The sequence below is a fragment of the Aspergillus pseudoviridinutans genome, assembly GCF_018340605.1.
Source record: "Aspergillus pseudoviridinutans IFM 55266 DNA, scaffold_2, whole genome shotgun sequence".
Taxonomy (NCBI): Eukaryota; Fungi; Ascomycota; class Eurotiomycetes; order Eurotiales; family Aspergillaceae; genus Aspergillus; species Aspergillus pseudoviridinutans.
The window spans coordinates 1,667,542-1,693,121 of record NW_025091282.1 but is presented as its reverse complement, the minus strand read 5'-3'; the positions used below and the strand labels follow the sequence as shown (position 1 = coordinate 1,693,121).

Here is a 25,580-nt window from a genome sequence, read left to right as displayed (position 1 = left end):
AGTCGAGGCCTCAGGCCGCCGCCGCAGTCTCCCCGCCTTTACGCGCTCTCTCCTGATAACTATCGGTCGGGAAGAGTGCGTGTGCTTTAGGAGTTGGAGCAACCTTCCTATCGGCATTGTTCCTAATCATCCCTTCTGGTCTTTGTGTCCGGGGAATCTACTTTCCAACCAGACTATATCTCGCCGTACATTGTTGGCGCAGGCGTCGACATTCTTCTACTAGATGCTATGGCGTCGAACCTACCCATTCCTCGCCCGCCGCGCACGCCAACTCCACCCCCGGATGATCCCACGAGCGTGACCGACGGTCAGCCCCAAAGGGGCTTCGCTGTATCCTATGATAAAGATGCGTTGTCGCCAATGGTCGACAATTTCTCTCAAAATGGATCGAACGGGGAGGATCGGGACCGTTTGAGTCCTACCAGGTCATCCTTCAAACTAAGTCCGACAGATGGCTCTGTACAGAGTGGTGCAAGCGACAATGGCTCTGCTGGGCCATTCAACTTCCAGACCACAACTATGGCGAAGGGCCCGGTAATGAAATCTGTAAGTACATGCTTTAACTGCACCTTATCGCTCATTGCCTTATATTGGAACGCTAATTGTCTTGCGCGGAATTTCTGTAGAACATTGGCCAGCGACGTGGACACAAGTATAAACATAGTAGTATATCGCATCAAATATTCCTCGAGCCTCCTCCCCGAGCTCCACTGGCTCTTCCGAACTCACTACCTATCCCCACGCTCAAAGAATGCCGTTCTAGCATGTCGAAAGACCAGAAGACGCGGTTCTGGTGGAGTGTCTGCCATATGTTTGTTGCCGCATACACGCTCTGGAGTGCACATGGATCCTTGGCTATGACAGCGTTGTCTCATCTTATTCTGTTCGACTCTCTTGGGGCATTGCTCTGCGTAGCTGTGGATGTATTGGGCAACTTTGAGGTGTGGAAACGATCCTCCATTCGCCATCCATTCGGGTTAGAACGAGCAGAGGTACTTGCTGGGTTCGCAATGTGCGTGCTGCTACTGTTCATGGGAATGGACCTCATCTCCCACAACCTTCAGCACTTTCTTGAGTCGAGCAACAACCATGAGCCTCACCATACCCATGCTCATGAGCGCGTCTCTGTCGGCAGTGTAGACATCACTGCTGTACTTGCCATCTCGTCGACCCTGGTCTCTGCAATTGGCTTAAAGAACCATGCACGAATGAGCAAGGCAATGCGGTTTGGATACATTGAGTCTCTGCCGTCTGTTCTCAGCAACCCATCTCATTTTCTCACCCTTTCGTGCTCGACACTGCTGCTGCTTCTCCCTCTGGTGTCCATCAAGCTTTACAAATGGCTTGATGTTCTTCTGTCCGTCACCATTTCCATCTCCATGTGTTTGATCGGTGTTCGCCTTGTCAAAAACCTGGGATCCATGCTTCTCATGTCCTTTTCAGGTCCAGGGGTCGCGGATGTGATTAAGGATATTGAAGCGGATCCGTCTGTCTTTGGCATTGACGACGCGAGGTTCTGGCAAGTCCACTATGGATTGTGTATGGCAAATCTGAAACTTCGGGTGTCTGGTTCCGAGGAGAACCTGGTACGACTACGTGAACGAATCTCCAGCTTGATCAAGAATCGATTGGGCGGGGGATATGGCACCGGTGGTCAGAAATGGGAGGTTTCACTGCAATTTACCGTGGATAACTCATGATATCACTGGTTTCCATGTATATCAACATCCTGACATGGTTTGTTCTGCGCTAGCAAGTGCACATATCCACTTCTTGTGCATAAATGTATTATTTATCATGTATCTGCTGAGAATTGACTGCTAGACTTTTGCTCAATACCATTGTTGCGATTTTCGGGATATCTTTCTTCATCTCGATCGTTCGCTAACGTTTAGCGTACGAGCCTCTGATGAACTTTTTGAAACACAAATTTGCCCGCCTTCCAGTCGTCAGCGTCTTCAAGTCTGTCCTGATCGAAGACTTGGTCTATTTCCAAACCCGCATGGAATCGCTGCTTATCGAACAACCGAGCGATGAGCTTCTTCTCACGTCCTGAGGTACCTCTCACATGAATCTCATCTGGCATCCCATGAATCCAGACGTGGAACCAACCCCAATCCAGCACTTCCGTAGCAAGACGACAGCACCCCCAGTTACAAGTACAATGACGCAAGTCAATATAGAGACGCGACAGTTGGAACGTCTGCCGTACAAAACTCATTGTGCGTCCCCAAAGGTACTCCTTCATGTTTTCGATATGCTGATCATGAATCTCATGCGCTTCTTCAGATGAAACCTCCTCCTCAGAATCTGAATCTGACTCGGCTTGCTCTATCCTGGGAATATGAAAGTCGGCTTGCATCTCTTCCAGCTCTTCAGTTACTTTGCGCTTGTGTTTCGAGGGTACCTTCGCATCCCGTACTGCCGCGATGACGCCTGGAAGCTCCCGGGATAGGAATTGCGCCAGATAAATGTAATCACGGCAATCGAAGACGAGCTCCAGATTGCGGACCTTCCTGAGATTGTCGAATACACGGGGATACTCTGCGCGCGCGGCAGCCAACAGATCAACTTGGACGAGGGAGAAGACATTTTCGCTTAAGTAGATGGGCATTGCCTCTTCGTATATGCGTTTTGAGGTCCAGAGTAGAGCGAGGTTGGGTGTGCCATAGGTATCTTTTCGGTTAGGATCCATAAGCACTTCAACGGTAGTGAAAGGGCGAATGAAAACTCGTCCCATGACAAGAGAGTATCGGTAGATTTGATCTCTGATATGGTGAGGAAGATTAAAGAATGGCATGGCTTCGGTAATCTTGGGGATCGCGAGAAAGGTCTCTCATCACATCAGAATCTAGCATTCATATGTTCAGTCCAGTGATACAGTAGGAGATAAGAGTCAAAAACCCGGGATATTTATCACACTAATGGCGGGTCAGTCAACAGTGAATGTATCATTCACTGACCTAGGTTGGATCGAAACTTCGTAGAACTAGACAGGCCAACACAAGGGATTGCTTGCTAAACATATATATATGGTACTCTAACGTCTGGCATTCAGTCATTTCCATTGGATGCTGTGCTTTAGTGGAAGTGTTAGATCATATACTGCAGAAATAGTGTGCAATTGCAGTTAATATAAGAGTAATTGGGGTAAATCTTGCTCATGAGGCTTAGCTTAAGCCTTTTCTCGTCCTCAAAGCCGCTTCTAATGCTCCCACCTGTGTCGAAAAATGGCCACAAGACACGGAAAAGGATGGCGTTCTGCATTTTGGTACAAGTAATCAATAGGGCGTTCTTTCAATCCAGTAAAACAAAACCCCGCTGTTGCCTAGCATATCTCCTTCAATAAACAGACGTTCTGGTTTCACGATGCTGCAGCCAGAGCGCCTGCCTCCAATGTTCCCTCGCGTTCATCCCGTCTTCGGCGCTTCTCCAGAATTGCTTCCCGTCGTTGAGCGAGAATCTTGAGCTGCCTGTCCTCAACACCCTGTAGCCAGTAACCGAAGCTTCCACCGACGCCGGCGAACAGAGGGTACACCCAGAGAGACTCCTTGGCGAGAATAGGGCGCATCTCGATGCCGAGCTGCCAAAGTCGGACGGCAATGCCTAGTGACGAGACAAGTTAGAAGATGGTCCTCACCGGTTTGACAAATGCCGACAGAAATCGGGAGATCCAATTGCCAGTTTCCTCGTCTTGAAGAAGATATCATTCCCGGCTGGGCACATACCGAAACCGCCCCAGAAGAGGACTTTGTGAACCATTGTGTTTGTAGTGGATGCGGACTGCGCGGATTGAGATAGGGAGGGGTCGCTAAAGCAAATTGTGACCCGAAGAAGCCGCTGTGGTTGAATGAAGACAATTGCTTCTAGGTTCGGGCACGGATAGAGACACAATGGGTCACGTTCAGCGGACAATCGTTCAAGATGAGGTTGCTTTCCTCTCTCCTCCCACTCAGGCCCGCCGAATCACCGAGCCGCTGTTCGCAATCTGCCCCGGATCATCGTTCCTCCGAACCCGGCTCCAACTTTCACTGAATCAGGAAATAGTTAGAACCGCTGTGACAAGAGGTATGCCAACATCAATTTGCGACGCGCTTCACTTCGTCCAAACCAGTTTCGAATGCCGCTCGGCGGCGCCTGGTTACGTGCTTCCCAATCTATTAATCTGATTATCTCATAATGGCTGGTCCAGATGAGATGTCAGATGTCCAACCCACTGGTGTCAAACGGCCCTTGCTCGACGTCGAAAGTCTACAGCGGAAGAAGTTTAAGACGGAAGAGCTGCCGTTGACAGCTGCCCAACACACTGCGATCGAGGACCTACTGCACGCTTTTAAGAAGAAAGGAGGTTTTGATAATGTGCGCAAGAAAATCTGGGCTGAATTTCATGACGGAGTATGTTTCAGATTGATCTTGAAATTATCGACCCATTCTCTAACTGCCGAATCTCTCATATAGGAAGCAAGAGCGGAGTTTACGAAGTTATTGATCGAACTAGCAGAGTCGGAAATAGATCGCGAACCGGAGCTTCTTTCCCGCGAACGAGGAAAAGCTGCGACATTGATAGAGGGTGCAGTCGATCGGAGCGACGTCTACAAGAAAGCCGAAAGCCTTATTGATGCGCTGGCCTCAAATCACCTGCAGTTCATCTTAGATTCTGTCAGGGACATTCGCCGTCAGCACGTCGGAGACGAGCTCGCTGCGAAAGAGGAGCAAGCCGGCAATAAAACAGACGAGGATTTCGCTGCGCAGATAAGAGCTAAACGTGAGATACGCGAACGAGAATGGCAGGAGACGGTGCGCAAACAGAGAGAACTCGAAGAGCAAGAAGCTCGTCGAAAGGCCGAAGAGGAACGCAAGAAGCGCGAGATCGAACGCCAGAAGGAGGAGGAAGAAAGGGCAAGGCGGAAAGAACGCGAGGAACAGCGACGTGCAGAGCGTGAGCGTCAGCGGGAAGAGGAACGGCGACTTGAAGAGCAACGAGAAAAGGAACGACAGGAAAGATATGAGCGCCGGAGACGAGAAGAGCGCGAAAGATACCGAGACTGGGATCGATCTAGGGACCGTGATCGCAGTCGAACCAGGGACAGAGACAGGGATCAAGAGCGCGACCGTGACCGCCCTCGCTCAATAGGCTACCGATCACCGCGATATCGCGATTCGAGGAGAGAGAAGTCCGCTACTCCGAAGGAGCCAACGCAGGCACCTCCGCCACCTCCGCCACCTCCTGTTGCTGTGGATGATAAGTCGTTAGAAGAGGCCGCTCTCCAACTGCTTCTGAAAGAAGGCGAGGAACTTGCCGCTAAGGCACGACAGAAACCCGAATTTGATTTTGAAGAAGCTGAGGCCATCGAGAACGGCCTTAAGCCCCCGCCGACCAAACCAAAAGGCGCAACAGAATCGAGGTATTCTATTACTCCATTGAAGTCCGCCAGTCCGTCTGTCGATGTGGATCAACGCCGAAGACGAGACTCGACTGTTGATGACCGTCATCGCGCGAATCGACGTGACGGCAGCCGGGATCGCAGCCGCTCACGGAGAAGATACACACCTCGCTTCGATGATGATCGTCGACGGGATCGATCCCGCGATGCTTCTAGCCGCCCACGTGATCGTAACCCTGATGATAGAGTTGCCATACGCGATTTCAGAGCTAATCGATATGGCGACCGTAGCTACCGCCCTAACCGCAGAAGTAGGAGCAGGTCAACTGGTCGCGGTTATGACCGGGACAGGGACCGCAGCAGGGTTCGAGACCGGAGTGCTGAGCGGGAGAAAGGTCGAGCTCGAGATCGCTCGCGTCCAGCGGATGAACGGGACCGAGATCGTGATCATCGCACTCGCGATCGCAGCAGGGATCGAGATCGAGATAGAGACAGGGATAGAGAGCGTGACAGGGACAGGGACAGAGAACGCGACAGGGACCGGGACCGGGACCGGGATCGGGATCGGGATCGGGATCATCGACGTCGCAGTTACTATTCTCGGTCTCGTTCACGAGCTCGACGCGGACGATCGCGCTCTGCCTCCCGCGCCAGAGATCGAAACCAAGATCGAAACCAAGATCGAACTCGAGATCGAGACCGAGATAGAGAGCGAAATCGTGATCAAGAACGGCACCGAGACGGAGACAAAGAACAAGACCAGGGCCGGGTCCGAGAAGGAGACCGTAACGGCGAGCGGGGAAGATCCAAGTCCCGCGTTCCGAATTCCTCTCGAAAACCGTCTCGCTCGCGACGGCGTTCCCCGAGCACTCTTGACATCGACCGCTATGTGCCCCCAACGAGCCATCGGAGCAGATCCCCTCGAAGGCGCGTCCGGTCTCCGGAACGTCCTGAGCGAGACGATCGTCGAGGGTTCGTGGAGATTGATCGGTACATACCCGGCAGCGAGCGGGAACGTGAAAAGGCTCGAGACGGAGAGAAAGAGAAAGAGATACATAAAGAAAAGGAAAACGAAGAAAGAAAAGATAAAGGCGTGGAGCTTCCTGATCGCGGAGCCGATGACCGCGGGGTACGGAAACTTAGCACCGGCCAAAGGAGAAGCAGAAGTCGTTAGATACTCATCCCTTTTCGTCCAGCGTGATGACATATCGAGAGCATCTCGTCTGTATTGCATCCTATATCATGTATACTATCCTACATTCTGGTCATCTATGATAAAAAAACCTAATGGTAATAACGATCAACAGCAACGAAAGACTGGCAATACTGCTGTCCCGTTAAAGACGTTTGAGGAGCATCAAACGGTTGTCAACCAAAGGAGCTCTTCAGTATCACGCTGGAAATGAAGAGAATAAAGACTACACGTCTTATATGTGCTGCAGAAAGCGGTCGGAGGTCAGATGGGGATCTGTGGGACGGTAGCCGATCAATGAGAAGAACTCGCTGCGACAGCTTCCTGATACCCATCATTCTCAACGTGTCGTTTATAGAAATATGAGTTGCTACCGGAACTGGCGGGCCGCAGCTCAGGCGATAGACGATCGATAATGGTTTGCTCGAGGATCTTGATCGAGCGTTCGTTCGTGCCCATTTTGTTCCATACGGAGATCATATGGGAGTTGAAACGGACAGAGGTGGAAACACCAAGGACATGGTCATGTTCTACGGAAAGCAGTCAGCTCGAATTTCTCGGATGCTCGCGAACACCGATGAGCGGATTACGCGCCTTTCTCCAAAGCAGCCTGAAATTCGTTCGCCATACAAAGAATGGCAATCTCGTGAAAGAACTCTTGAGCTTTGCTCTTGGGGACCCGAAATTTCCAGCAACCACCCTTGATGTTCTCTGGGTCCTCCCATACCGGCCGGACGCCCTTCCGGAAGATATGGACTGAGTCTCGTAGGCGGATCTTATCCCATGGGTAGTTGTTGTAGACACGATAGAAAGTGGCAATGTCTGCTACATCCTCATGCAAGACATACAATCGGTTGTCATAGTCGGTGGATTCTGAGTGCTTGTCATACCATACTGTCCAGTGGTATTGGAATGGCAGTGGGCGTAGTTTTCCCAGGATGTTCTGATGCAGCGACTTTCTCGTGGAAGGGGATGAGCACTCCGTTGCTTTCTGTGTCGGAGAGCTTTCGTCTCTTATAGGACTCTGGTCGTCGACGTGTAGTTTGGGCACGCTCATCTTGTGGTGCTGGAGTTCGGATGGTTTGTAACGGCTGATTGAGCGAGCTGTTATCCAAGAAGCGTGATAATGCCCCTGGGAGATCCTTTAGCTCTTTCTCATCAGGATAGACTGGAACGACCGAGAATGGTTCTTCATAGAAGAACTCCTTCACCCAGACTAGCTGAGGCGGATATAGTGTTGTACGTTTGAGAAGCAAATATCCTGTATCTTGAAGTTAGCACTAGATTGAAGAGAATAGTTCCTTGTAAAGATATGCAAGACGAAAATTCGCACAAGGAACCTAAGTCTGAAGCTATCTGAAACGCCAACTATATAAAGGACTGACGTCGGGTGTGTGGGGGAAAGATTGAGGAGAGTTGGGGTAAAGTGAGCGCCAGGTTGAAGGACATGCGATACAAATGAAAGAACGTACCTGATACAAAGACTATGAAAATATATGCTATCTAGCATGAAAAAAATTGAATTGGATATCTTCAGAAGAAACTGAGAATACTGAAACAAGCAATGAAAGCACGAAGAACTGGACAAAGAGCCAAGTCTTCTTGAAGAAAGATCAAGCAGAGCTGACTCTGCAGGGGAAAGCGGGGTTGGTAAACAGTCAATTAAAGGTAGTACTTATCAACAGCTGCAGAGGCTCATTGTCAGATTATAGTCTGACTTAATTTTATTCGCAGTCATCATCATGAAGAACTAGGGGCCTAGTTTCACATTCATTTGTGCTCTGCCCACTTTTGATGGCTGCAGGAGTCGCAGCTCCAACCAGGTCATCGAGATGTCACCATGTTTCTTTCCTTAGGTGACTGAATGATCTTCACTCTTTCTCCTCCATGACCCATATTCCACATGGCGCCTGCAGTTCTGCACGCGATCGAATTTCATCACATCCTCTGATTCTGGCAGGTTGGCGCTGATTCGATCCCCACCGCCTGGCGCGAGAACGCCCTCTAGGTGTTTAAGCGGGTAAGAATTTGAGGAAGAATTCAGCAGAACCAACCAACGACGACGAACGACACAGAATGGAGGACGGTATCAGGAAGCGCCTACGAGCTGACGAACCCCAATCCCTATCATCCTTCGACGAGACATCGCCCTCTAAACGAACCAGAGCCAGAATTGTCCCCAGTTATCGCAATGGCGATAAGGGCCTACCGACGAATTCATCCGCTGCAGAGCATGACGGCGCAGACAAGCCGGAGAACACTCGCAAGATAGCCTCCACATCTAGCGAAAGTGAGGAGAACAATGATGATGATGATGATGATTACACTTCCTCCTCTGGCACCGACGGTGACAGCGCCAGCGATAGCGGCAGCGACGGAGATGGCGAAGATGAGGATCAAGAAGCCGATTATAGTTCCGACCAGGCATCCCGCACAGGTTCTTCGCTACCGCGCATTTCGGCGCACCAGAAACCTCGGATACACTCCATGACAAGGGAACCGGATCTTCTCTCCCGACTTTCTGCATTTCTACCGAAGATGAAGAGTGCCAATGAGGATCTACAGCGAGAGATAGCCGCGGGGAGGGGCAAAGATCTACAACTGGACGAAGTGGAGAACCAGGAGGAGGGCCAGTACATTGAAATGGTGGGCTGAATCCATTCTTCTGGTTATGATTGAGAACATGAATGCTGATATTGCCGTCTCAAGAACCTCGGACTAGGCGTTTTGGAAGAGAAACGTGCTGACGGCAGTAACTCTACTGATGAAGAGCTCGGCGACGGTCCAGAATCTGCAAACGATGAAGATGCCGCAGAATTGGATACTAAATTGCAGAAAGACTCCGATATTTTGGATAAACTTATGGGCAAGAAGAAATCTTCGGATCAGAAGCCCACGATTCAAGAATTGACTGAGCCACGATCTTCTTAGAACATTGCATAGGCCTGGCGTTGACGGATTTTTCAGTTTTGACACCACGTTACCAAACTCAGTTGGCTCCATCTGTGTCTTGGACAAAAATCATTCTTTTCCCCTGCTCATTCATTTGATGTAGAAGTCAATTCTTCTGAATGTATCTAACAATCAGTAAGTCATTTTTATGCACAGTCACAGGTGTAATATTCTGGTACGGTTCTGTGAACCGCAGAGCAGTCGCCCGCAAAAGAACAACAATCAGTGGTCTAGTACATCAAGAATCAGGCGATAATCGACAGTCAATCGTCTAATGTATTTGCACGAAGGAAGAAGCAGAAATACAGCCAATGAATCCATGGCAATTAAGTAAGTAAAGCACGACATAGCAGCATCATCCATTATGAGATTTCCTTGATACGGCAAGTCCAGCCAGATTCTTGGCTCAAAAGGGGCAGACTGAAGGGAGAGACGTTAGCATATACAGTAATTATTTCCCGTTTCATCCTTATCTTACCTTGCACCGAGACACCATCCAAGTTCTCTGTTCTTAATCTTCTTGGCAATCTTCACCTCTCGACTCAGTGGCATTTCATAGCCAGTGTGGAGCAGACTCATCATGAAGTTCAAATCCAAGCACCACTCAGGCCGATCACGAAGCTCTTTCAGGGCGCCTTCGATGCCTGCAAAGATGCCCCAGCTGTCTTCACCACCACAAACGGTCGACGTCAGCTGATGCAATTCATCCAAAGTGAACGAGTCAGGCATGCCCAGAGGCTTGGTACGGTCGTAAAAGTAAGAGAAGATATATACGTCTTCCCTGGCAAATGTCTTCTCAAGCGACGGCTGGTGGACACCGTTGAAGGAGCAAGGAGCAAGGGTGCATGCAGCCTCCTTGTTCAGAGTCCTCTCTGCAAGACCACGACATTGAGCGGCGGTAGACCCTACCTTTGGGCCAGCCATTGTAACCTGCACTTCTGGAGCGAGCTTGTGTCCTTCCGGAAATTCCAAAGTGACATTCTTCTCCATCCCGGGCCCGATACAAGGGTTAGGGATTGGCTGCTTAACCCAGGACAAGTCTGTGGGACTGGACGCGAGCATACTCTCAATGATGGCGTTGTGAACGGCTTTGCGCGCAGCCATGAGACCGTAGCCAAGGTGGGAATGCTGATACAGCTCGAAATGTCGGCCACCGAACTGGAGATCGTACTTGTGATCACCTTCGGCCAAGCGCTCCGGCATGCCGCCTGACTTGCTCTTCGAAAATGTGGGCTGGAAAACAATTTGCGTAGAACCACCACCAAGGTCAAAGACTGCGGCAGTAGGTGTCTCGTCAGGACCGCCAATCTTTCCGAGAAGGTAGTTCGTTGTGATCCAGGCATAGACACCCTCGTCAGAGCCATCCATGATTTCCACCCCTCCCTTCTCTTTGGAAACCACAGGGAACGGGTAAACAGTCTCGAGGCGAGTCCGTACCGCATCCAAAATCTTCTGGCTCATTTCCGGGCCAAGCATGCGCAATCCGGCTGTGGCCTTTACAGCAATTGGCGAGCAAGACTTGTACTCATCAGGAACATTCTTCATTGCAACCTCCATGAGAGGATCAAGGCTTTTGGCTGCTCCTTCAGCATCCTCCTTGTAAGAACTCAGCCCGGAGCCGCCCTTCTTCGGCTCAGTCTGGAAAAATACTTCGTCTTCAAGTTCGGGGGAGGGACCGCAGTTGTTAAATCGATAGACGTGAATTCGAGATCCTTGGCTTCCGGCATCGATCATAAGAGCATACTGAATCAATGGCTTTTTGGGATCATGGGGCTTTAAACACTTTTCTTTGGTGGGAGCACTGGTGGTTGGTCGTCCTGAGTACATAATGAGTTATCCCGATCAGCAAGTTGTAGAAGGGTCAATTTGGACTGACCTTGAGGAAAGCTCGGGCGCATAGGCCTTGACGGAGAAATCCAGAGCAACATCAACAACAGGGCTGCCACAATGGCGCCCGTTTTTAAATAGCGGGATCTCTGAGTCTGTGCCATTTTTGCTAGTACTGAAGAGCGTCGCTGCTTCGACGATTTTTGCGGACTTTCCACAAGTTTCGCAGCTCGGGGAGTCTGCGAGTTGGATCGTCGAAAGGGACTGGCTTCTGAGCGTATATAGGATACTGTAGTTTGCAGATGTGGACTGTCAACTCCAGTCGACATGCGAGCAAGGCCAAATGGACAAACTCAAGCGGCGTCCACAAAGAAACGCTCTCAGTGCTTTTTCGACGGGACTGGGATTGAGAATGAGAGACTAGTTAACGACTAAAACGAGTGAGGATCATCGATTCATCAGAAGCCTCCGACCGAGCCCAGACGAGATCGTGGAGGATGAGATGAAATAAGATCGATGTCAGAAATATGGCGGAAAGTCAGGGGAGAGGAAAGTCCAAGACGGAGACGAGACCCTTGAAACGATGGCATTAGACCCACCCGCTGTGGCGGTTGTTCCCCATCTGCTGTGGCTTGGCTTCCTGCATGCGTCCAGTGGATGGAACAGTCGTGGGATCAACTTCATGAAGAGAGGTATCTACTCCTTATCTACACCAATCACTCTTTGTGTTCACCTAACAGTCACAATAAGCCGCACATATTTTCCTTTCCCTTTGATTATACGGATCTTGGGTATCCTGGTTGCTTTCGCTCCCTGCCGCCGAAATCGCCCTGCCGTACGCCGAACAGTCGACATGAAGCACACACGCGGCCTAATATCGATAACACAAGCACTTCGCCATACCTTCCTGGCCCCTTTCCAGACCACCCATGTCCAGTTTCTACGCTACAATTATGCTTTACGAGGAACACAATTGAGGTTCCTTCAGTCTGCTCGTCATCTTCCCTCACAACAATCAAAACAGAAACAGATCAGAGACGAAGACATTCGGTCGGAGTATATACAAATTGTCAACGAAAATGGTGACCTTGAGCCTGCCATGAAGCTAAGAGATGTGCTACGCTCTTTGGATCGCTCTGAAAACTTCCTGATACAAGTGTCCCCGGCCCTTCCTGACCGCCCACCAATTTGCAAAATCGCGAACAAAATGGCCATGCGTGAGCACGAGCGAGCTAAAGCCAAAGCTGCTCATGCCACTAAGACAGCAGTGAAGCAGATTGAGTTGAATTGGGCCATTGACAGTCATGATCTGGCACACCGCCTGAAGCAATTGACAAACTTCCTGGACAAAGGTCGACGTGTGGAGATCATCCTGACGCGGAAAAAGGGCAAACGGGCACCCACTGTGGAGGAGATCAAGAACGTCATGGACAGCGTCTTGCAAGCTACGAAGGAAGCGGATGCAATGCAGATCAAGCCCATGGAAGGGGAACCGGGCAAACATGTCACCTTATTTGTGAAAAAGAAGGACAATTGACATGTCTTCGCCGGCTGGCAGTTGCCTAGGTTATATTTGGCGTACATAAACATTGATAACCCTCAGCAAAATGTTATGTATAGTAACACTCCATTACTTCAAGCCTAACTAAGACCAGAAGGTTACTTGCGTTCTACGGACTAGATGGAAGACCATATCAGCTTGGCAATTGGATTCTTACTCCACCATATCAGTCCTACTTGACTCTTCTGTCCATTATATTAGGAGTTGAGAAAGCCTGTTTGAATAGCCATTATTGCGATTTAAATATGCTTTTGCCTGCTGTTAACGTCGTGTCTTGTGGCACGATCAAGCTACCTAGGTAGATATCTTGAATTCCACTGTTCGCGACCTCCGCAATCCTGCAGCTGTGATTGGGCTACGTATGACTAAGCAGTCTCCCGTAAATTTTTCGGGGTTCGATGGAGAACTTCTCGACCATCAGTCCGGCTCCATTTCTTCCTTTCCATCGTGTTTGCTCTTGTCTCTTTTTGTCTGTCGTTCTAGTCCGGGGCAGTCATCATGTCGAGCATCTCCAGAACCGCAAACCTTCTCCTGCGCTCCAGCAAGGCTTCTTTGCTGCGCCCTCGCGCCCTCAACCCCGTGCAACATGTATTTGGCAACAACAGACTAGCTGCGCGTGGGCTGGCTACTGCCTTTGAGCGCAGTAAGCCTCACGTTAACATTGGTAAGGAATTATTTTTCATTTGAACTGACCTCTTCCACTAACAATCTTGTATAGGTACCATTGGCCACGTCGATCACGGCAAGGTAGCTCCGAAACTCCCTTCATGCTTCCAACCTTCCCGCACCTGTCTTGTACATTTCTCACACATTCTTTAGACCACCTTGACCGCTGCTATCACCAAGCACCAATCTGAGAAGGGCCTTGCCAACTTCCTTGAATATGGTGCCATTGACAAGGCTCCTGAGGAGCGCAAGCGTGGTATCACCATCTCCACTGCTCACATTGAGTTCTCGACGGACTCCCGACACTACGCCCACGTCGACTGCCCTGGTCACGCCGATTACATCAAAAACATGATTACTGGTGCTGCTAACATGGATGGCGCTATTGTCGTCGTTGCTGCCTCCGACGGTCAGATGTAGGTGGAATATCTTGAGACGTATTTGGTAAAACGAATCGCTTACGTTTCCTCGAATAGGCCCCAGACTCGTGAGCATTTGCTGCTCGCTCGCCAGGTCGGTGTCCAGAAGATCGTTGTTTTCGTCAACAAGGTCGATGCTATCGATGACCCGGAGATGTTGGAGCTTGTCGAGCTCGAGATGCGTGAGCTGCTGAGCAGCTACGGTTTCGAGGGTGAAGAGACTCCAATCATTTTCGGTTCCGCTCTCTGTGCTCTCGAAGGACGCCGTGACGACATTGGTAAAGAGAGAATTGAGGACCTCTTGAAAGCCGTTGACACCTGGATCCCCACTCCTCAGCGTGACCTTGACAAGCCTTTCTTGATGTCTGTCGAGGAAGTGTTCTCTATCGCTGGCCGTGGTACCGTCGCTTCCGGTCGTGTCGAGCGTGGTATTTTGAAGAAGGACTCTGAGGTTGAAATTGTCGGAGGCTCTTTCGAGCCCAAGAAGACCAAAGTCACCGACATTGAGACCTTCAAGAAGAGCTGTGACGAGTCGCGTGCTGGTGACAACTCTGGTCTCCTCCTGCGCGGTATCCGCCGCGAAGATGTCAAGCGCGGTATGGTCATTGCTGTTCCCGGCAGCACCAAGGCTCACGACAAGTTCCTCGTCTCCATGTACGTCCTGACCGAGGCCGAGGGTGGTCGTCGTACTGGCTTCGGTGCCAACTACCGTCCGCAAGTCTTCATCCGTACTGCGGGTAAGTTCGACGTAACGCGTTCGTATTTGTCAGGAGATATAGGCTAACGGTTCATCAGACGAGGCTGCTGACCTCAGCTTCCCTGACGGCGACGAATCTCGCAGAGTCATGCCTGGTGACAACGTTGAGATGGTCCTGAAGACCCACCACCCTGTTGCTGCTGAGGCTGGTCAGCGCTTCAACATTCGTGAGGGTGGCCGCACTGTCGCTACTGGTCTGATCACACGTGTCATGACCGAGTAAAGGGCCGGTTCGCAGATAACCACGAAGCATGACCGACTGACTGGCTGCTCTGTATTATAAGAAAAAATATACTTTCAATGTCTTTTTGCTCGCACCTTCTTGCAGCGCGGGAAACGGCAAAGGTATCTATCAGGAAGGTTTGCGCTGGCGTTTTTGAGTCAATGTCCATGTAACTTTATTGTATTGAAAGCATGTAGCTGGATTTTGTTATATCTCTCCTCTATTCTATGTCCTAGATATGAATAAATGATGGCTATGGATAAATTGAGAATCTGGCTCCGAGTAGGTGCCTTTGGTGCAAATATAGTTCTAGAAGATACATCGGAAACGCACATGTACCTCTAATTCATATATCTAAAGAACCGCGGTTTTCCCACTGAGTTTCAGTCTTTGTGGAAGATTTCTTCGAACTATTTAATTCCCATAAGCAGCTGCAACTGTCCAATATGTCACTTTCGTCTGAAAGAAACCGTGCGAAGTGGCGAGAGTCACAAGTGTACTGATGGCGGTGCAACTATCTAGGAGGTGACACCAACGCTAGGCCAAAAAAGGGGCCTATGGTCCCGCCTCGAGCTTGCACTCAGGCGGCGATGGCTCCCCCAGTGACGAGTGACGAGTGCCGCTTCTGGCCACAGGATCACAACACCAGCCTCTCTTACCTCGGGGCTTAGGTTGTTTGATCATCGCACATGAGCCCGCGCGGAGAGTCTTGTGATTCTCGAGTCCATTCGTCCTCTTTTTATTTCCCTTGCATGGATATTTACTTCATTTGCAATCGCTTATCCCAAAAGCAACATTGCTCGTCATTACAACTCGCCACGGTCTCCGCATCTTGACGATTCCCCAGCCGCTGCCGTGGTTTGTGGTACTCTGTCGCACCTTCTTGATTTTCGTAACAACGAAAATCTCGACTTTGCCAAAGGAATTGACAGCGTCTCCGTCATAATCTTCATCTCCCGACGGCTGACTTCGTACTATCCTGTTCACCATGGCGATCAATGGTCATTTCGCCTCGATTGGCGTCGACAATGACAAGACAGCGTACGAACATGGTGTGCAAGTAATAGACGAGAATAAGGAGTTCAAGTAAGTTTCTTCCTCATGCTATACCGACTCAAGCTGTTTGAATCAGTGTCTATTTGACATGGTAAGAGTGCCAGTAGTGGAGTCAATGAGCTAACAGTCCACAACTCGCAGTCCCAATATTTCGAAATATCTGAGCCTCGAAAATGTCACTCCTGCCGGTTTCAACTATCATCTCATTTCCGTCTTTGGTTCGCAGTCGACTGGTAAGTCCACGCTGCTGAACCATCTCTTCGGCACGCACTTCTCCGTCATGTCCGATTCGGAGCGACGCCAGACAACCAAGGGTATCTGGATGTCGAAGAACAAGAATGAAGGGGATTCCGCCCCGGGCCAAACTCTGTGCATGGCGGATAACATTCTCGTCATGGATGTTGAAGGAACGGATGGTCGTGAGAGAGGAGAAGACCAGGATTTTGAGCGCAAAAGTGCTCTGTTCGCCCTTGCTACGAGTGAAGTGCTTATTGTGAATATATGGGAACATCAGGTCGGCCTGTACCAGGGCGCAAATATGGGTCTGTTGAAGACGGTCTTCGAGGTCAATCTGCAGCTGTTCCTGAAGGACAAGAAGTATGTGTTCTGGTCATACGTTTAGTTTGGCCTGGCCCCGGTCTTCTAGGCCCATGCGACTATTTTACTGATTCCTCTGGCAATGCAGTACCACTCACCGATCACTTCTCTTCTTTGTGATCCGTGATTTTGTTGGCACAACGCCTTTAAAAAATCTACAGAAGACGTTGATGGAAGACATGTCTCGCCTCTGGGAGTCTATCTCGAAGCCTCCTGGCCTCGAAAACTCCAGTGTTCATGATTATTTCGATTTTCAATTCTATGGACTCCCTCACAAAAGCTACCAACCCGAGCAATTTGTTTCCGAGACTAAGAAGCTTAGCTTGCGATTCCGCGAAGGCCAAAGAGACCCCAGTATGGATGCGCGGAGAGGCGAGTTCTCCGAGGGAGGAGTCTTCCTTCCGGAATATCATCGGCGGATCCCCGCGGACGGGTTTTCGCGATATGCAGAGGGTATTTGGGACCAGATCGTGAATAACAAGGATCTCGACCTGCCTACGCAACAGGAGCTACTTGCACAATTCCGCTGCGACGAGATCTTGAGAGAAGTGATGATAGCTTTTGATGAAGCTATTCTCCCATTTGAGGAGAAGCAGTCACAAGCCACGCGTCTTGGTGAGCCGGAGGTGCTTGGTGGTTTGGGCGCTGCGATGCGATCATCACGGGCCAAAGCTGTCAAGAACTTTGAGACAGAAGCGAGCAGGTATCACAAAGGTGTCTATCAGCGCAAGCGGGCGGAGCTTGAAAACAAAGTCGATACCCGTTTGAAAGCCCTTCTACAAGGTCAACTTAATGCCGCACACAAGTCGGGTATCAACGAATTCAGTCAGGCAGTCTCCTCCGCTGTCAAGTCAGGCCAGAAGCATGGTACAGGTTACGACTTTGCTGAAATTGTCAATGAAGAGGTGAAGAAAGCCGTGGCCAAGTTTGAAGATGTGGCGCGCTCAACTGTGGTGGAAGGCACCACATGGAGTGACTACAAGCAAGAACTGGCCTTGTATGAAAAGGAACTAGCGGAAGTTAGCGGGAGATTACGCAGAGAGGAGATGCGTCGTTTGGCAAATCGCGTTGAAAGATGGGTTCAGTCCCGTCTGGGAGAGTCGATCGGGCTTGAGTTCAACGCTTTGGGATCTGGACGCGCAGGAGGAGGTGCTCCGGAAACAGGCGAGAAGCCTCTTGAGAAGGCTTTCTGGGATCGTGTGTGGAACGTTTTCGTGGAGACGGTGCTTGATGCCGAGCGTCGGTTCACGGACCGCGCCAGCAGCTTTGATGCCAGTTTGGAGGAAGTGGATGTCGGTCTCTGGAGGCTCCGGAGGAAGTCCTGGGGTGTCTTGCGCGCCAAGATCGATGAAGAGATGACCGAGGGCAATCTTTTGCTGAAACTGCGCGAGAACTTTGAGGACAAATTCCGTTATGATGATGCTGGGGTACCTAGAATATGGCGACCAACCGATGATATTGAAGGCATCTATACCCGCGCACGCGAATCAACCCTGACTTTAATCCCCCTTCTTTCGCGCTTCCGCCTGGCAGAGACGTCGGCCCCGCCCCCTCTTGATCGCTGGATAGGCCACACTCCAAGCTCTGCCACTCCAGCAGATGAGGAAGATTTACCGCCCATCGGCGGTGTCGATGAGGAAGAGGGCAAGACCTTGGAGGAAGAGATGACGATTCTCAGTGAGGCTAAGCGTCAAGAGCTCACTGTCAGATTCAAGAAAGCCGCGGACGGAGTTTATGTCGAGGCTAAGAGAAGTGCTATTGGCGGCATGACTCAGGTACCTTTGTACTTCTACGGTCTTCTCCTTGCCCTGGGATGGAACGAGATCATTGCAGGTAAGTTCTCTATAGTGGATATTTTCGAACGAAATCAGTTGGGCGGATGGGTTGACAATTCTTTTAGTGCTTCGTAATCCTGCCTATTTCTTCCTCCTGTTTGTCTGTGCCGTGGGCGCCTATGTCACTTATCAGCTGAACCTCTGGGGCCCGATCATCAAGATGACTGAAGCCGCTTCGAGCCAGGCGCTGATGGAGGGCAAGAAGCGACTGCGCGAGTTTCTTGAGTCTTCCGATACTGGGCGTCAGGCAATCGCGATGTCGGCTGGTTCGGGGCGCTCTGACGACCAATACGAGTTGTCCGATCTAAGTAAGAAGGGCAAGGCAAGAACGTCAACCGATGAGGACATGGACGACCTTTGAATATGATATTCTGTATACTTAGAGTGTATTTGTCATTAGGGTTAGGTTCCTGTTCGAATACATAATTACCCAGGGACATCCCGAGGGTCCGGTTAATGACAGCTGTTTTCCTTAGTTGAATTTTCGATCCTCATGCATCTTCGAGCTAGTATAGCCTATTCTTAGAGATAGGCAATGTCATTAACCGGTCGTACGATAATTGGCAGTTGTGGGGAATGATCGCATMTCCTCGCATCCCCCGTCAGAGCGGAGTTGCTCCGACACTCCTCCCCCGCAGCTATGTGCCAGACTAGCTTCCAATGCCAGCTTTCGGCTCTATTGCTTTCCTTGACTCATGCTGAAGTGTTAAAATCCATCCAACAAGACTCAACGAGCTTCTCTTTCAATAACCTTTTGTCCGAATAAGCAAGTCTATAAATATCAAGTAATTACAGGTACTTACCCTCTCGGAAGTCAACCCCGCACATCTATCTATACAACCCAAGTTGCTTTGAGCTCCGCTACCTTCTACTCGCCATGTCAGGAATCAGCGAACTACCCGAAAAATACGATGATCTTCCTGACAAGCGACGGTTCTGGCCGGCAGCAGCAGGATCCGCAGAGGAAGGATTGGGAATGCTCCAGCTCTTGACGCCGGAGGTTGTGGCCGACGCTGCGCGGACACAGATCCAGACGGGAGAGCGCGTCTGCTTGAACTGGGATTTAGAGAAGCTAGATCCTCCTGGTATGTGCTAGAGATCTCGCTCGCAGGACCATGGACATGTACATATCCATGCCGTCTGTAGTTCAGTTCTGACGACAGATCCTGTTTACATTTGCCAGGATTCGGCCGCAAAGCGTTCGAACACAAGGTTCAATGGGTCGCTCCAGGTGCCGCTTTCGATGACGAGTATCATTTTAACCCGCAGCAATCCTCTCAATGGGACGGATTCCGGCATCACAACGCTCCTGCGCCAACCTCAGAAAATGAGGACCAGAAGCTGTTCTACGGCGGCACAACTGCAGAGGAGATTCAGGATCCAAACTGCAATCGCATTGGAATTGGGTACTGGGCGAAGAAAGGCATCGCAGGCCGCGGGGTGCTCATCGATTACCTGTCCTGGGCGGAGAAGAAGGGAATTAGTGTGGACGCGCTGAGCCAGCATGTCGTATCATTAGACGATGTGCTGGCCATCGCGCGTGAATGCAAGATCGAGTTCAAGAAAGGCGATATCTTCTTCCTTCGCGTTGGTTTAACCAGAACGTGGGATACGATGGATGCACAGCAAAAGAAGGAGTATAGCCAGCAGTCCACGCCCAAGCATGCGGGGATCGAGCAGAGTGAGCGTGTGCTGCGCTTCTTGTGGGACAACCACTTCGCGGCGGTGGCTTCGGACGCAGTCAGCTTCGAGGTGTATCCGCCTTTGAATCCTGAGTACGATCTACACCATCATCTGCTGGCTGGGTGGGGAATTCCGATAGGTGAGATGTTTGACTTGGAGGATTTGGCTGAGACGTGCAAGAGGTTGGGTCGGTGGACGTTCTTCGTGTCGAGTAGTCCGTTGAACTGTGCTCGGGGTGTTTCCAGTCCCCCTAATTGCATGGCAATTTTCTGATGCAGTCATAGGAGCACCTGAATATCTACTTTTATGTTTAGTCGTCCAATAATACTGTTTTGAAGCAGGTTCATGCCGTGCACATATTCTATTATTGTACAGCTTATCCCTCCCGGATGTTATCTAATCACACGTGATTGTTATCGACACCCTCGGCTCCCAACACTTTGGTCGATTCAACGAAGTCACCGTCGCGCTTCGAGTTTCCGCAGATCCGTAAGACGTACTTCGCGCTCATTTTAATACGTTGCGTAATGATAGTCACTCCTTCGGCTCCGTCTCCCTGAAACGCGTACTCTAATCAATCTGGCATTGATTATATCCCCTGGTCTTACTCGACTAAATCCCCTTGTTCCGGTCATTTCCTTCATTCTATATCTAATACACTCTCAGCAGCTAATTTCCTTCGAAGATAATTCTGTTATAATCGATCCTACTTGCTTGCTTCATTAAAGCCCATCATGGCGAATGCGCTGTCATCTTTGCGCCTCGAAAGCGTGCGCGAGCTGCTCTCAGCCATCTCACCCCTAATCTCATGGACGACGCTAGCTCTGCTGTTAGCAATCATTAACTTGAAGAACATGCCTCTCATTTGGCACGTAAGTACTCCGGATTACTCTTGACCTTACTGGAGAGTCGGTCTGATTCAAGTAGGCCCGTATTCTATATCACTTCTGGGGAAACATCCGATGGCGTGTCCAGGATCCCTATTTTCCCAAGGGAACTCCATTAGTAACTCACAGCGGGAAGCCGACGCATCCGGTATTCGTGTCATATGGCATCTCATCCCGAGCTCCAATCCTGGAGACGGATTACAACCAGCACAAGTCCAACAGCACGTACTTTTCCGACCTGGACGTGGCCCGCACGGCCCTCGTCACCCGCCTATACAGCCCCGGAGCTTCAATCGTGAGCAAAGAACTCGACGCGGAGCTTCTCAAAGCCAGTCAGCGGGACGGCACGAAGCCACCCAAGCCCAAAGGCATTTATGTGGCCCTGGGCTCGGTCTACTGCAGCTTCAAGCGCGAGATCAAGCCCTTTGAGTTGTACGAGATGGAGACTAAGGTAATCGCCTGGGACCAGAAGTGGATGTACGTTATGACGTTCTTTTTCCGGCCCGCGAGCCGGAAAGGCGGCGAGAAGACGCTCTTCGCGACTGCGCTGAGCAAGTACGTCGTCAAGAAGGGACGGCTGACCGTGCCGCCGGAGAGAGTCCTGCGGGCCAGTGGCTTTTTGCCTCCGCGGCCGGAGGGCTCTGCCGCGCCTGAGGTGTCTACCTCGACTGAGGCGTCGGGCGTGGGGACACCGGTCAATGGAGACGGTCTCACGGCTAGTGCTTCGGGAGTAGACGGGTCTTTAGTGCGGGAAGTGCTGAAGTTACGGGAGGAGGACATGCCGGAACCGAAATCGCTGGAGGCGAAAAAGAAGAGCAACTCTGCGTCGTGGGACTCGAACGAGTGGACATGGGAACGGATTGAGCAGGAACGGCTGCGGGGGTTGAAAGTCATAGAAGGATATTCGACGATGGATGCTAAGCTGTACGAAGAGTGGCAGCGTTAGCAGGTTGTATGAGCTAATGTGGGCTGTGTTCTGGTCTTTTTCTAGCTTACTAGATACTTATTCATGTTATATAGACTAGACTTGACGCTGATGAGAATCCATACACGGCAACTCCCAGATAATATACATATGCACAATCAGGCCCAGCCGCCTGACATCTCAAGAACCATAGATGAGATCTTACTCTAGTGCTACATCACACTCCCATAATGAAGATATCAAGTTTCAATCGCCTGATAAACCTTCACTTGCGGAACTCAACACAAGGTAGACTGATCCATTTCATTGGTGCCGATCCATCCTCTAGGACAGTACTTGCGCCGCAATTGGTGAGCAGTAGAGACCATCCGTTATTCATCCATTGATGGCCCCTTTCACTGGACCATACGTACAATCATTATCCGCCGCAACGCACTACGTATCCTAACAATTTCGCACTGCAGTCTGGTAACTCGTAGTGTGGCAGAGACAGTTGAGATCGGTGTATTTGCACTGTTTATTCTGATCCAGGCACTTTTGCTACACACCTTCAATCGGTATAACTGCTTTCGGGGAACATGTCTAGAACATAGCAAAGAAGGTGGTATGTTTTGGACAATCACGATGGCAGACCTATTAGATTTTTTGGAGAGAGTGAGTGGCTTGCTGCGAATGATTGGTGACGCCAATAGACTAGAGACATGGGATTAATGTTTGAGTGAGAATGCGAACGAAGTTTGGCCAGAACTTTGAGTATTATTATCCTTCGAGATCACCTTTGAGATAAGAGGACCAGCCAGCTAGTAGATTTGAGCTCACCTCAACCTAGTGAGCTGCGAGCTTCTTAGCAAGTGCCGTCATATCAGTGGTGGTTTAGGATACCCGAGCCCGCTCAGTCTCCCTTGCCCTGGATCAAACAATACTGGTAACGACAGAAAGAGCACGTGTTGTAGTTGAGTGTAGTCTAGTTTGTCATTCGAGGGATCGTGTGGAACTTGCTGTAAGATGCATGAGGCAGCGCCGTTGAAGAGGCTGATCTGACATCCGACATGTCCTACCCTACATTAACTTATGTTTGGGAACGATTAAGTGATATTGGGAATGGTTTTAGATACATTTAAACAGACAAATTGAACAAAGTCTCCCATCGTCTTAAGCACTCGCTAGAAAACCTCTTCTCCAACCAGCCGGGCAAGCCGGCCGTATTGATGAAAAGGGTCGCGTCTATTGGGAGTAGTGTAAGCCCAATGACACTGTGTGGCAAGGCATGCGCAAGCACAGAGGCCTCGCCACTGGGTCCAAAAATGGGATTAATCAATGTTGTGTTCCTTAGAACACTTTCAGAGATTAAACTGAAAAGAACAGATACTACACTTGATCTAAGCCAAAAGGCAAAGAGAGCTGAAGAAGAAAAGAAGAAAAAGTCTAAAGAGACGGGGGGTGGAAGGATTATTTATACCAGAGGCACGGTGGTCCGTGCGACACTAGCGGGGTTGGCTCGCTTATTCTTTGGTGCCTCAGGTTGATGAGTAGATATACTATGTTCAGGTACTCCGTATTTGTTTTGCTATTGGCTGTTTGACAGCCTATAACCTTGGAAACTAGTCTATCCTCTATATGCTTCACCCTTGGGTAAATCGATATAACCGTACAGATTCATAGTAGCCGCGTCCTGCTGCATCTTCTGACTCCATTCACCTAGGTGCTTCATGAACACTTCCACGTTCTTCTCATCGCTCAAGTCGATCGGCTGCTCATCCTTGCCCACTTGCTTCATTTGGGTTCCCGCCGCGACACTGGTGACTCCGAAATCCTGCTGATCGATCTTCGGATCGATCGCTCCGGTCACTTTGCCATCCAGGATATCGCGTGGCAAACGGATTTCCCGGCACGCAGGTCGAGCGAGTCCAACGCCATCCACCGTCTCCAAGGCGCCCACCATACCGGACGCCGTACGCAAGCCACCGGTCACATAGCTCTTCGTCTTGCCCAGAACCGGCGTAATTAGGGATGCGAATTCCAAAAAGAACGACTCCCGCTGCTTGGTGGACTCCCTCTTGTGGCTGAACGCAAGAGACTCATACGTGCCTCCCGACAACTCGACAAAATCAAACTCATTCTCCTCCAAGGTCCGGCACAGGTCACGCGCTTCTTCCGCGGTGAAACCTCCAGCCTGGAACTCAACCGAGTTGATCTTGATGCCCAAAATGAAACCAGTCGAGGCAGGTAGCTCCTTCCGAATAGACTGGGCGATCTCCACGATCAATCGCGCGCGGTTTTCCAGACTGCCGCCATACTCATCGGTGCGGCGATTCGTCGTCTGCGACAGGAACTGTGCGAGGAGGTACCCATGCGCGCCGTGCAACTGGATACCATCATAACCAGCCTTGTGCAGGTACACGGCGGCGTGAGTCCACCGCCGGATGAAGTCCTGGATCTCGTCCTTGGACGCAGCGTGCGGCTTCGCGAATCGCATCCCCATGAGCTCCTTCTCGAGCTGAACATCGCTGGCGGAGACAGGGTTGGGCTGAAGCCTTTCTTCAGTTTGCCGGCCCGGATGACTGACCTGGCCGATGACCAGGCTGCCGTGTTTCTTGGCCTGCGAGGCCAGCTCGCGGAAGGCGTCGAAGCGTTCCCCGTGGAAGGGATTCTCCAGGTCGATGATGGGGTTGCCAGGGGCTTCCAGCTGGTCGTACGCGATCATGATGTTACCTGTAGAGATGAGTCCGTAACCGCCTTCACCCCATCGCTTGTAGAGGTTGATCAACTCCCGGCTGGGGATACCCCGTGCCTTGAGATCGGTGGGTGACCAGGAGGACATCCGCTCGGTCATGGCGGCTTTGTAGAACCGGTTTGGCGCCGTGCGCTGGCTAATTGGGAAATGTAATGGCTTGCCCAGCGGGGCGACATCGACGGGAGCTGAGTGGTATCTAGAAGCCATCTTGGTCTATCCGCAGTAGAGAGATTGTAGGATTACAGTGTTGATAAGTTGACCAAGTGCGGTAATGTAATTGGCAATATTTACACCGAGGGATTGTCCTACACTGGTCCATACTATATATACATCGCAATCACAGCCAAAGCTGTATTGCTTAAAAATCTATTTCGGAAATTGGCTCGGGATTTGCATCCTTTCGCCGTTAATCCCAGGGTCCGTTTGTGCTTGATTAACATCAACATGACATCACAGCCTTTGCAGGATACAGCCAAGATGAATAATTGTCTCCAGAACTTTCTTTGATTTACATACCTCTTACTGATAATTACAAATCAAACAAATCTTGTCCTTGTCTTGACATTTCACCGTATGCATAGCTTGTACAACGATGCGGACGGTAGCTTGAGTACGGAGTATCCGGGTACCTACAGGAGATGGGCGCGACGGCGGCGAGGAGCCGAGGTTTGCCGTCCACATATCCCCTTCAACTCCGGATTCGCTCAGTATTTCGAATGTATTTTCGCATTATGGAGACCTGACTAGTTGGAAACTGCTGATCATAGCAGATACAAGTCCTTATCGACTGGTCGTCGTCTGGACCTTTTCATTATCAGTTCCCCTTTGCGTTCAGCCCACATTTCAATCTGGAGTTCATCAGCAGTCTGTATGCTCAATGTG

General features: G+C 50.4%; 13 protein-coding genes across 13 annotated transcripts; 8 read left to right on the top strand and 5 right to left on the bottom strand.

The window, feature by feature from the left end:
* Window positions 1-228: 228 nt before the first annotated feature.
* Window positions 229-1,700, top strand: Asppvi_002653 (cation efflux family protein family; the record flags this gene model as incomplete). The annotated part of the gene is made up of 2 exons (XM_043298635.1): window positions 229-546; window positions 627-1,700. 2 exons carry the CDS (start codon window positions 229-231, stop codon window positions 1,698-1,700), a joined length of 1,392 nt encoding a protein of 463 aa, XP_043154570.1.
* Window positions 1,701-1,891: 191 nt separating this feature from the next.
* On the bottom strand, window positions 1,892-2,800 carry Asppvi_002652 (uncharacterized protein; the record flags this gene model as incomplete). The annotated part of the gene is made up of 1 exon (XM_043298634.1): window positions 1,892-2,800. One exon carries the CDS (start codon window positions 2,798-2,800, stop codon window positions 1,892-1,894), a length of 909 nt encoding a protein of 302 aa, XP_043154569.1.
* Window positions 2,801-3,364: 564 nt separating this feature from the next.
* Asppvi_002651 (putative NADH-ubiquinone oxidoreductase 14 kDa subunit) lies at window positions 3,365-3,762 on the bottom strand (the record flags this gene model as incomplete). Its single annotated transcript, XM_043298633.1, has 2 exons — window positions 3,365-3,606; window positions 3,729-3,762. The coding sequence occupies 2 exons, from the start codon at window positions 3,760-3,762 to the stop codon at window positions 3,365-3,367; spliced, it is 276 nt and encodes a 91-aa protein (XP_043154568.1).
* Window positions 3,763-4,179: 417 nt separating this feature from the next.
* On the top strand, window positions 4,180-6,558 carry Asppvi_002650 (BOD1/SHG1 domain-containing protein; the record flags this gene model as incomplete). Its single annotated transcript, XM_043298632.1, has 2 exons — window positions 4,180-4,395; window positions 4,459-6,558. The coding sequence occupies 2 exons, from the start codon at window positions 4,180-4,182 to the stop codon at window positions 6,556-6,558; spliced, it is 2,316 nt and encodes a 771-aa protein (XP_043154567.1).
* Window positions 6,559-6,870: 312 nt separating this feature from the next.
* Asppvi_002649 (eukaryotic translation initiation factor 4E) lies at window positions 6,871-7,633 on the bottom strand (the record flags this gene model as incomplete). Its single annotated transcript, XM_043298631.1, has 2 exons — window positions 6,871-7,106; window positions 7,171-7,633. The coding sequence occupies 2 exons, from the start codon at window positions 7,631-7,633 to the stop codon at window positions 6,871-6,873; spliced, it is 699 nt and encodes a 232-aa protein (XP_043154566.1).
* Window positions 7,634-8,652: 1,019 nt separating this feature from the next.
* Asppvi_002648 (NOPCHAP1/New4 family protein) lies at window positions 8,653-9,507 on the top strand (the record flags this gene model as incomplete). Its single annotated transcript, XM_043298630.1, has 2 exons — window positions 8,653-9,222; window positions 9,286-9,507. The coding sequence occupies 2 exons, from the start codon at window positions 8,653-8,655 to the stop codon at window positions 9,505-9,507; spliced, it is 792 nt and encodes a 263-aa protein (XP_043154565.1).
* A 383-nt stretch (window positions 9,508-9,890) lies between these two features.
* On the bottom strand, window positions 9,891-11,519 carry Asppvi_002647 (guanosine diphosphatase; the record flags this gene model as incomplete). The annotated part of the gene is made up of 3 exons (XM_043298629.1): window positions 9,891-9,948; window positions 10,007-11,345; window positions 11,405-11,519. 3 exons carry the CDS (start codon window positions 11,517-11,519, stop codon window positions 9,891-9,893), a joined length of 1,512 nt encoding a protein of 503 aa, XP_043154564.1.
* A 689-nt stretch (window positions 11,520-12,208) lies between these two features.
* On the top strand, window positions 12,209-12,892 carry Asppvi_002646 (putative translation initiation factor IF3; the record flags this gene model as incomplete). The annotated part of the gene is made up of 1 exon (XM_043298628.1): window positions 12,209-12,892. One exon carries the CDS (start codon window positions 12,209-12,211, stop codon window positions 12,890-12,892), a length of 684 nt encoding a protein of 227 aa, XP_043154563.1.
* A 522-nt stretch (window positions 12,893-13,414) lies between these two features.
* Asppvi_002645 (translation elongation factor Tu) lies at window positions 13,415-14,981 on the top strand (the record flags this gene model as incomplete). Its single annotated transcript, XM_043298627.1, has 5 exons — window positions 13,415-13,580; window positions 13,635-13,663; window positions 13,736-13,998; window positions 14,059-14,738; window positions 14,797-14,981. 5 exons carry the CDS (start codon window positions 13,415-13,417, stop codon window positions 14,979-14,981), a joined length of 1,323 nt encoding a protein of 440 aa, XP_043154562.1.
* Window positions 14,982-15,969: 988 nt separating this feature from the next.
* On the top strand, window positions 15,970-18,830 carry sey1 (dynamin-like GTPase SEY1; the record flags this gene model as incomplete). Its single annotated transcript, XM_043298626.1, has 4 exons — window positions 15,970-16,067; window positions 16,179-16,634; window positions 16,723-18,467; window positions 18,535-18,830. 4 exons carry the CDS (start codon window positions 15,970-15,972, stop codon window positions 18,828-18,830), a joined length of 2,595 nt encoding a protein of 864 aa, XP_043154561.1.
* A 516-nt stretch (window positions 18,831-19,346) lies between these two features.
* Asppvi_002643 (uncharacterized protein) lies at window positions 19,347-20,425 on the top strand (the record flags this gene model as incomplete). Its single annotated transcript, XM_043298625.1, has 2 exons — window positions 19,347-19,554; window positions 19,653-20,425. The coding sequence occupies 2 exons, from the start codon at window positions 19,347-19,349 to the stop codon at window positions 20,423-20,425; spliced, it is 981 nt and encodes a 326-aa protein (XP_043154560.1).
* Window positions 20,426-20,886: 461 nt separating this feature from the next.
* On the top strand, window positions 20,887-21,985 carry Asppvi_002642 (acyl-CoA thioesterase; the record flags this gene model as incomplete). Its single annotated transcript, XM_043298624.1, has 2 exons — window positions 20,887-21,024; window positions 21,080-21,985. The coding sequence occupies 2 exons, from the start codon at window positions 20,887-20,889 to the stop codon at window positions 21,983-21,985; spliced, it is 1,044 nt and encodes a 347-aa protein (XP_043154559.1).
* Window positions 21,986-23,570: 1,585 nt separating this feature from the next.
* Asppvi_002641 (NADH:flavin oxidoreductase/NADH oxidase family protein) lies at window positions 23,571-24,905 on the bottom strand (the record flags this gene model as incomplete). The annotated part of the gene is made up of 1 exon (XM_043298623.1): window positions 23,571-24,905. The coding sequence occupies one exon, from the start codon at window positions 24,903-24,905 to the stop codon at window positions 23,571-23,573; it is 1,335 nt and encodes a 444-aa protein (XP_043154558.1).
* Window positions 24,906-25,580: the final 675 nt, after the last annotated feature.